Source organism: Amyelois transitella, chromosome 3 (assembly GCF_032362555.1).
Source record: "Amyelois transitella isolate CPQ chromosome 3, ilAmyTran1.1, whole genome shotgun sequence".
NCBI lineage: Eukaryota > Metazoa > Arthropoda > Insecta > Lepidoptera > Pyralidae > Amyelois > Amyelois transitella.
Window position 1 is genome coordinate 6,431,286 of NC_083506.1, and position 10,678 is coordinate 6,441,963.

Here is a 10,678-nt window from a genome sequence, read left to right on the forward strand (position 1 = left end):
CTCCCAAGAGTGAGGAAGACTTCAAAGTCTGTTAAAAAATTAATTACGTCAATTATGAAAAGTTTAAATACCTTTTTTTATCATCAATGAGGTTGATAATATGCCTATTGTAACTAGCCAATCACAGATTTAAAAACATTAAGTACTTTATATTGTCTGTGTAGCCTATATTCCTATCCCACTCTATCTTCCTACTAAATGAGCAATATTTTGGTGTAACATGCGTCTTCGAAAACAGTTTTAACGATTTCGTTGCATCCCCGTGTTCACCACGGAGGGAAACATCGGGCTTGAGCCTGCATGCATTGCTTTTATGTTGCAGTGGTAAAAACTCTTTGAGAGAGGGGAATCCTCGGTGCACTCCCATCTCAGGATTGCGCCCCCCGATTCGATCGCCCCTCAAGGTGGCCCGAAACCGCTTGCTCCGATACCCAGCACTCACCGAGGCTACTAAAAAGCAACCGACACAAACATTTTTGAACAGAGGAACTCAGGAGAGCTCGAGTACCGATTGTATCAATTGTACCGATAGACCATTCGATTTTGTAGACGATTTTCAAGGTCGAGGTAGTAAAACTGTCGATAGTTGGGCAACATTCGGCAACTCATGTCATGTCATTTCTTCGTCAAATCAAATCTTGATCTCTATTTAGTTTGTGACTTTGTGTTGTGATCTTGATCACAAAAATAAATTGTCTAAAGCGAGAATAATAGTTTGTTTGATTTATAATTTATTTTGGGAATTTTATTTCAGTTCTGTGAAAAATAATTATTTACACAAGATATTATATTCGTAGAAGAAATGTCTCTTTATGACGATCTCGATACGATTAAAGCGAGGACCACTGATAAAGTGGCTGGTTGGTCCTCTGGAATAAAGCTTTTGCAGTCACAGTTACAGCTCAAAAAAGCTGCTGTTACTCAACCAAAACGAGAAGCAGCACGCAGGTCTGCACAGGTATCTAAATGACGTATAACAATCATTTATTACAACGTTTTTGGGTATTTTACACGTTTATTGTCAGCTATCTATCATCTTCCTCAGTCAATCAACTTGGGGCGAAAACGCATATTTTGTATGTATGTTTGTACCGCAATAACTTTCGAACCATTGGACTGATTTTGATGTAATTTAATGTTTGTGTAGGATCTGTTATGGCATTTTGAAATATTCACAATTCACAATTATGATAAAATTCAAGTGTTTAATAGGTTTGAGTTTACAGTAAACTAGTCTTATGGTGCAGAGGTGCTGTCTCATGCTTATCTTTAGCTATCATTATGGCTATTTTTATTTTTGATGCTGAGCTCTAAACAGTCTAATGCTCAGAATAATGGTTACACCTGAAGTAGTTATACAACGGTGCACCTCAATATATACCTTCCCATCTTGGAAATAACAACCAGTTTGACTAATATAATCTAAACTAAAAGAAAAGAAATAAATAAATAAATATATACGGGACAAATTACACTGTCAATCAGTGTAATTTGTCCCGTATATATAGCCTCGAAGTAAGTTCGAAACTTGTGTTACGAGATACTAACTCAACAATACTATATTTTATAATAATAATAAATACTTATATAGATAAACATCCAAGACCCAGGCCAATCAGAAAAAGTTCTTTTCTCATCATGCCCTGACCGGGATTCGAACCCGGGACCTCCGGTGTCACAGACAAGTGTACTACCGCTGAGCCACAGAGGCAGAGGCCGAGGCAAATATAAAATATTCCTGAAATTTCAGGTATTGACACCAGTAATAGATTTAAAAAGTAAACAAAAAGATGATGATGAGTCTAATTCAAATAGCCCCAAACTGCAACCCAAGACACTCACAGCATCATTAAATGTTCGGGATTTTGATTGGAACGTAGTAAATGAATATGATCCAATGTGGCCAAATGATTATGAAAAAGTTGCTAAAGGTATGTGTTTTAAAGCATTTTTTTAATTTAAAAGTAAATTACTGAGATGAAAGTCATATCAAGTCTCCTCAAGTCTAATTTTGTCCATATATAACTAATCAGTAGTAGGTTTTCGTTTTCTTGTTATGATTCAATTAACACTCAGCTATTTTGTTTTAGAAATGCAAGCTAAAAGGCTTCAATCTGATGGAAGTGATAGGTCTGATAGGAAGCGAAAAAGCAGATTTGGGGATGAAGAAGATGTCACTCCAGAAAAAACTCTTATTCCTATGGTAAATAAATAATTTAAATATTTCAAGAAAATTTCAAGTAGGTAGTTAACATACCATATCAGAAAATTTCATGCCAATTTATTAAAAATGTCATGCAAACAAAATCTGTAGTACAATCATAATCCCATATCTACTGCCCTTCACATCCAAGAGAGAGAGAGAGATAAAAATATTTTACCAATAAATTATAATTTTTCCCCAAAATCTGTAAAATAAATCATGCCTCAGTACTCTTACAACTGCTCCCCAAAGATGGTGCTGAATTGTAATAAGGGCAAAACCACGGGTACTAGCTATACATATAGAAGCAACATGAAACATATGGTAAATATAATTTTCAGCAACCTGAAGAAGAGGAGGCTGAAGAGATAACAAAGCGGTCTGTAGGTGCAGCTATTGCCCCACCTCCTTCACTTACGGTGGAGTCAGCCTCCCCCCCTCCGCCTCCTCCCGTAGTACCTGTTCCCACTCCCTCTCCAGGGTTCTCATTAGGAGGATACGGAGCAAGTTCTGTTGCAGCAAAAATAATGGCCAAATATGGTTTCAAGGCAAGTTATAAAATCAGCTGTTATTATCAAAATATTTAAACGCCTATGAAAGCTATGCATTTGCACATGAATCTTCAACAGGTGTTCTAAAATTATCAAACTTGTTTTTTATATACATTGGTGGGTAGGCAAAACATTTGTAGACGACATTTCTTGGGAATAGTATAACAGTTATATCTTTATTGTTTTTAAGTTATTTCAGGCTTACAATAATGATAAAAAATTATGTTATTGAAATTGACTTTATGGGAATCAAAGTTTCTAGCATGTGACTAATATAGTATATTAATATATAATATAATCATAATCATTAGATTATGACAAATGAAATTATGAGACACATGTTATGCCTGTTGACCATTATAGCTGATGAATTTATAGCAAATTAAATTCTGGCAAGTTGGTGTAATAATACTCTTCTAATAAAAATAGTACTTTTTTGTTTTTATATTCATAAAAATGTTGTTTAATGTTGCTGGTATTATAGGAAGGCCAAGGCTTGGGGAAAAAAGAACAGGGTATGTCAGTGGCTTTACAAGTGGAAAAGACTTCGAAACGAGGGGGCAGAATTATACATGAAAAGGATGGTAATGTGATGCAGCCTCCTGCATTTGCTGTACCAGCACCACCAGGACCAGGTTTAATTTATTTACTGTTGATATCATACATGGCACACATGGTTTGTTATACTTAGCACAAATTTACATATGTTTAAAAATTTGATTTTTCAACTACTTTTATATATATATATATATATATCAATACATATTATCAATAAGTATATATTTATAAAAGGCATACATATATCATCACTTTTTATCCCTAATGGGGTAGACAGAACCAAGTCGTGAAAAGACTGAAAAGCCTCATTCAGTTATGTAAATTAGTATTATTAAAAGTAAAGAAAAACATACTGTGTGCCAGCTGCTTACTTTGGCCTTGGGTCATGTGGGTTTCACCTGGAGGTGAGGCGAGGAGGTTTCGCCTGGGGTGTTTCTTGGACCATGATCCTAGATTGGCATTGGATCCTGAATGATTTTATAAACAGTGGTCAATGGTCCCAACCCAATTAAAATGCTTGATGCACATGAAAACACAAATTTAATTCCTACCACAGCCACGTATCAATGACTCTCTTCTACATACATACATACATAAAATCACGCCTCTTTCCCGGAGGGGTAGGCAGAGACTACCTCTTTCCACTTGCCACGATCTCTGCATACTTCTTTCGCTTCGTCCACATTCATAACTCTCTTCATACAAGCTCGGCGGTTTCGGGTACTTTTGACCTGACCCTTTACCAGGACGTCCTTAATTTGATCAAGATACGTTCGTCTAGGTCTTCCCACTCCGACCTTTCCCTCCACACTCTCCTTGTATATCTGCTTAGTCAACCTGCTTTCATTCATCCTCTCCACATGACCGAACCATCTTAACATACCCTTTTCTATTCCTGTAACTACATCTTCTTTCACATCACAACATTCCCTTATCACGCTGTTCCTTATCCTGTCACTCAATTTCACACCCATCATACTCCTTAACGCTCTCATTTCCACTGCATTTATTCTGCCTTCATGCTTCTTTTGCCATACCCAACTTTCACTCCCATACATTAATGTCGGGACCAACACGCCCCTGTGCACAGCCAGTCGAGCCTTTTTGGATAGTTTCTGACTGCTCATAAAGGCATGCAAAGCTCCATTCACCATGTTCCCCGCGTTCACTCTCCTTTCAATATCACTATCATACTTGCCATCTGATGTAAACTTTGATCCTAGATATACAAACTCCTTCACTTGCTCCACTTTTTCTCCTCCAATCAAAATATTACATGCTGTCATTTCTTTCTCCATTTCAAAAACCAGTGTTTTAGTTTTACTTACGTTCACTTTCATTCCTTTCTCTTTTAAAGCTTCATGCATACAGTTTACCATCTCCTGTAACTCCTCCGCCGATGACGCCAGCATAACCTGATCGCCGGCATAGAGCAGACATTTGACGAGTAACTCATTCATCCTTAATCCACTTTTAGACTCTTTCAAATCTGTCAAACAGCTATCCATAAATAGGTTGAACAGCCACGGTGACGCAACACATCCTTGCCTAACGCCTTTCTCAATCTTAAACCACTCAGTGTGCGCTCCGTTTATCCTGACACAAGCACTCGAATCCTCATATAAGGATTTCAGTGCTCGTATTAAGAGACTGCTCACCCCATGCATAGAAAGTGCTGACCACAATTCATTCCTCTCAACTCTGTCATAGGCCTTTCCCAGATCTACGAATGTGCAATAGACTTTTTGACTCTTGGCCAAAAACTTTTCGGCTATGCACCGCAAGGAAAAGACCTGATCAGTACATCCCATTCCCTTTCGAAATCCCGCTTGAGCATCCCATATTTTGTCATCAGTTTCATTCCTGACTCTATTAATCAATACCTTAGCATACAATTTGCCGACGACGCTAAGCAGGCTTATACCACGATAATTTTTGCAGTCCAGCTGTGACCCTTTTCCTTTGTAAAGTGGCACGATAACAGCCTTACACAATTTCGAACATTTCAATTTCGCCTTCCATCTCATTCTCTTTTTCTTCGCTATAGCAGAAATCTTTCTTATTTCCTTCCTTTTTTTCAAATAAACTTTCAAAATAGTCCTTCCATATCTTTAGTACACATTCTTCTCCTTTCACAACGCTACCATCCTGGCATCTGATCCTAGTCAGCTCTCTGGTTATAGTATTTCCTCGGGCTGACCTTACGGATTTCCAGAATACTTTCAGATTTGACTGAAAGTCTTCTGATAGCCTTTTATCAAAATCCTCTTTATACTCTTCTTTCTTTCTAATCACAGCTTTCTTAACCAAATCTTTCATTTTCTTATATTCCTTACGTGCTTCATTCACATCTTCATCTATAACCTCTTGCATTCTTAAGTTAGCTTTTGCTGCTAACAAATCCAGCCAAGCTTTCTTCTTTAATCGCAGACCAATACGCCGTGTAAGGGCCGTGCTGCGTCGCGTCGCATCCTTTCCGCTTCGTTTCATTCACGCACAACACATCCAAACGTCTTTCATCCATCATCTGGCATACTTCCTCAATCTTATCCTTCATTCTTCCTCTTACATTCATCGTCGCAAAGCGGCTTTCAGCAGACCGCATACCGCTCCCGCCGGGAACGAGACGTGATGGGGTGCGGACACCATCGCCGCCATTTATATGCTTTTTAAGGTTCATAATGCGATTCCCACGAGACGCTAGGGAAAAATTTTGTCCGCCCCAGCAGAGCCCCGCATGCCAGGGTAAGGCTAGCCATTACCTGGGGGTCGCCCAACCCCATGGCGGAAGTGGCACGCTCGAGACTAGGCTCGCCCCTAGCAATGCATCCATCGGCGCGGCAGACCTTAGATTGGCAGGGATTTACATTAAAGAGGAATCCCAAGTATATCCCTTAGTCGGCTCTTACGACATCCGTGGGAAAGAGATGGAGTGGTCCTATTCTTTTGTAATGGTGCCGGGAACCACACGGCAGCGACTCTCTTCTGAGTGATAATTATCCAATATGGGTTTGGTTGCTCAAAGGTTGAGGTTCTATAAACAAGTTAAACTATTTCAATAGTTGCAAAGGGTTTAGGGGTCAGATGGAGTAGCTGCCATCCACGGTCACATGTGGCCATTGTCTGTTTACCCCGAGAGGGATACTGATATTGTGCATCTGTAACATTATATAATTGGAATAACTGCCGTATGCTGCCAGTGTTTTCTAATGTATCTGTTTTGTTACAGATTCTCCTAATTCTTCTAGTCAAGCTAAACAAGAACCTTCTATAACAGAGATAATGAAGTCTCCAAGTAAAGTAGTATTATTGAGGGTAAATATCTTAATATCTGTTTATAACTTTTCTAATTACATACGAGTACACCCATTTTCCTGGCCGTTTTTATAATATGCAATTGTGTTTATATAATTAATGGGAAAGGTGTCGGTTTGTATTTATGTATTTTTGTTACTCTTTCAAGTAAAATCTACCCACCAAACGAATTTAGATGATACTGATCAGAAAAAATTGTTTATACATTCGATTGTTTTTATTTATCTATTCTACATATTCTACATGTAAGTACTTGGGTAATAGATAAATGTATTGTGTTATAATTATATAATTTATTTAATTTAAATTTGTTTTTAGAATATGGTTGGACCAGGAGATGTTGATGAAGAATTGGAGCCAGAAGTTAAAGATGAATGTAACACAAAATATGGCGATGTTATCAAAGTTTTGATTTTTGAATTGCCTAATGCCCCTGCTGATGAAGCAGTCAGAATATTTGTGGAGTTCAAGCGTATAGAGAGTGCTATAAAAGCAGTGGTTGATTTGAATGGAAGATTTTTTGGTGGCAGACAAGTCAAGGCTGGTTTTTATGATGTAGAGAAATTTAATATGTTAAAGCTGACTGAATAAATCAAAGATTTAAATATGCATGTAATTATTTCAATAGGTAATAGCGAAACACCCAATGATACAGATATGTACCTTTTTTATCAATCAATCAAGGCTCTAGGTTATGTGTCCTTAGAGTCTAGTAGTCAATAGTCTTACTTGTAATCGAAGTAAGTAGGAATTATGGATTCGTACATATTAATATCTAACCTAAAAGAAAATAGTTGAAACAATAATACCTTAGTACCCTCAAAGTATGTAATTACATATACCTACATATACTTAAAGTTACGTCTTCATCTATAGAGGCAACAGTCTTCAAAAGACTGAAAGGCCACATTCAGTTTCAGAGCCATAAGATGGAATTAGTAAAACGAAACCTTTATTACGGGCCACCAGGGGCACAACCGATTAAGGCTGTTCCAGACCTAGCTAGCGAAGCTTCATGGGCACGACAATGAAGAAAATAATAAAAAAAGAAGGAATGACAATGACAGACAGATCTGTCATGGTTGACCGTCATAAATCAATCAGTGCAGTGATGGAATGGAAGTAGAATGATTTTGGAAACATTTATTTAGCTAAGATTTAGGTCCTAGGTATTGGAGTTCCAATTTTTGAGAGATATGTTACTCGTTATGTAAAATAACTAATAAATATTTAGGTGGTTCTCTTTTCAATACATCTAACATAAGAATTTATGATACCTAGTTAGTAATTTAGGTGTTTGGATAAGGCAATATAAATTCAATATTTTTCGTTCTGTCTACTAAAATATAAGGATTTTGTGAATTAAAATGGCATTTTATTCTTGTAACCGGTATAGGATAGTTGTTTTAGTGCTAGTAGCACTTATTTTGTGGCAGTTTTTCCGCTTATTACCACAGAAGGCTACTGATATAATTGAGGTAAGCACATGTTATTCAACAATTATTCTTGAATAATAGGAAATTGTATTATAGAACGTACCTAGTATGGCTGCAGTCTTATTCGGTGGTTTATATTAAACAAGTGTTATTTACAACTCTTTAAATAGTTTAACTTGTTAATAAGGTTCATCAACTACTGATTATTTTCCAGTAAAGGAGATCAGCAGAGAAAATGTATCAATGGAATATACCTAGCTAATACAATGCTGTGCAGTAAATCTGATACTGAAAAACTGTTTTAATTCATCTATTGTTACAAATATTCAATGGAAAACAATATATTTTTTTTGTGGTTTTATTCCTTTTCTACAATTAAAATGAAAATTATATTTCAGACTGATATAGAAAAGCTAGAAGATGACAAGTATAATAAACATAAACAAGATAAGGTGAAAGTAAGAGTTTACTATGAGGCACTGTGTCCAGACTCTAAGCACTTCTTTGTTCGGCACCTAAGACCTGTGACTGAGAAACTATCTGAATTCTTGGAAATTGCTTTAGTTCCCTATGGCAAAGCTACAGTAAGTATTTAAAGATAGTGTTAATTTATATTGAAGGCAACATTTCCTTTAAATTTATATGTAACATTTTTGTTTTTACTAGCTTTTCCCACTTAAATCTAATTAAATTATGTAATAGTATGTACCTAAATTTAACGAATTATTGTATCTCTATACATACAAAATTCATTTAACATATTAACTTGTACGTATTTAAATCAATACTCAGTCAAACTAATTTAGTTATGAATCTTATCAGTTCCCACTTCTTGGAATCATAACAATTGTTTATGAATACAGATTTAACATTACAATGTAATCATAAATGTATTTATAGACCAGAGAAGAAAAGGGTCATTACATCTTCCAATGTCAACATGGGGAGGAGGAATGTTATGCAAACAAAATTCACGCCTGTGTAATTGAGGCAGTGAACATGACTACAGGTGTTCAGGTCACCGAGTGTATGATATTTGACAATTTGGATGCTGATGCGGCACTTGACAGGGTAAGTATCAAAAATGTTAATAATTTGCATACTGAGATTTGTAAATTTTTATCATAGTGTCTCATCAATGTAATCTCATCAATTTGTTTCAGTGTGCAAGCCAGTTTAAAATTGACCCAGATCCTATCAGTGATTGTGCTACTGGTGAACGTGGAGCAGCATTATTGAAGAAACATGGTGATGACACCCACACCATTAATCCTACATTTATACCAACTATTACATTAAATGGATCAAAAGATAATCAAGCGGCCATACTTAAGAACTTTCTGCTGGAAGTATGTAAATTAATTGACATGCCTTTACCTCCCCCTTGCTTGTGACAAATTATTAATGGGGAATCAAATAAGCATTCATATATTTTGTGAAAAGGTAATATTACTTGGACAATCACATACCGTAGTTCTAAAGTCACAATGACACAATTACTTAGCTCAAATTATATACATACATATGTACATATGATCATGTCTATATCCCCTTGGAGTAGACAGAGGCAACAGTCTTGAAAAGTCTGAATGCCCATGTTCAGCTATTTGGCTTAATGATAGAATTAATATTCAAATAGTTACAGCCCATCGCCTAAAAAAGAATCCTAAGTTTGTAAGCCTATCCCTTAGTCGCCTTTTACGGCATCCATGGGAAAGAGATGGAGTGGTCCTATCCTTTTTTGTATTGGTGCTGGGAACCACAGGGCAATCAAATTATATTTTAAGTTTAAATGTCCCTTTCTTTTAGCAATTTTTTTTCAATATTTATTTGAGTCATACTTGCTCAAAGCAATATATTCTCAGCAAATCATATGATAAAATATGTGTATAAAATTTTATAGTCACGAAATTTAGGTCACAAGATTTCTTTTGAAGAGGCTTCGTTGAATATTATTAAGATGTGTTATATTCGCGGTAAGTCAGTTATGGAATCCTGGGTTAATTCCCTAGGAATTCACGCGTTTAAAAAGTTCATAAACAATAAAAAAATACAACATATTCATACAAAAAAAGCAATTGATAACAAGTCTAAATCAGAATTTTATATGTTTTTATTGAAGTCAATGAAAAAAACTTATTAAAAAAGACTTAAAAAAGAACATTTTTGTTGGTTGTGTATATTTTTTTTATATGTATATTTAGAACAAAATTAAGTAAGTATTATATAAACAGTATTATGTACAAATTCACTTTGTTCAAAGATTAAGTGGTTACTTTTATCACATAAGTCACATAAAATTAAAATTAATGTAATATTATTAGGTAAAATTTAAGTATTAAGCTATGGAGCGCACAATCAAGCACTTTGTATTAAAGTGTATTTTGCAGGCAATATTAATACAAATTCCGATAAAATCGATCACGTTTGATTATACCAATGAATAGATCACGCACCGTTTTTATTGATAACTATAATATTAAAGGGGTTCATTTTAAAACATAGTTCTCGATTGATAACTAAAGACTGTTAATAATATCTACAATATTAGTGCTGAATATCTAATTGTGTAATTAAAGTACTAACTTATAATAAAAAGTAATACTAATAATTTG

General features: G+C 35.5%; 2 protein-coding genes across 2 annotated transcripts; both read left to right on the forward strand.

Annotated features, from left to right (window-relative positions):
- The first annotated feature begins 603 nt into the window (after positions 1-603).
- Positions 604-7,232, forward strand: LOC106135525 (splicing factor 45). Its single transcript, XM_060949964.1, has 7 exons — positions 604-958; positions 1,751-1,931; positions 2,091-2,203; positions 2,545-2,755; positions 3,243-3,389; positions 6,542-6,627; positions 6,946-7,232. The coding sequence occupies exons 1-7, from the start codon at positions 803-805 to the stop codon at positions 7,216-7,218; spliced, it is 1,167 nt and encodes a 388-aa protein (XP_060805947.1). The 5' UTR covers positions 604-802; the 3' UTR covers positions 7,219-7,232.
- Positions 7,233-7,683: 451 nt separating this feature from the next.
- LOC106135526 (gamma-interferon-inducible lysosomal thiol reductase) lies at positions 7,684-10,678 on the forward strand. Its single transcript, XM_013335863.2, has 4 exons — positions 7,684-8,105; positions 8,462-8,647; positions 8,964-9,134; positions 9,227-10,678. The coding sequence occupies exons 1-4, from the start codon at positions 7,995-7,997 to the stop codon at positions 9,455-9,457; spliced, it is 699 nt and encodes a 232-aa protein (XP_013191317.1). The 5' UTR covers positions 7,684-7,994; the 3' UTR covers positions 9,458-10,678.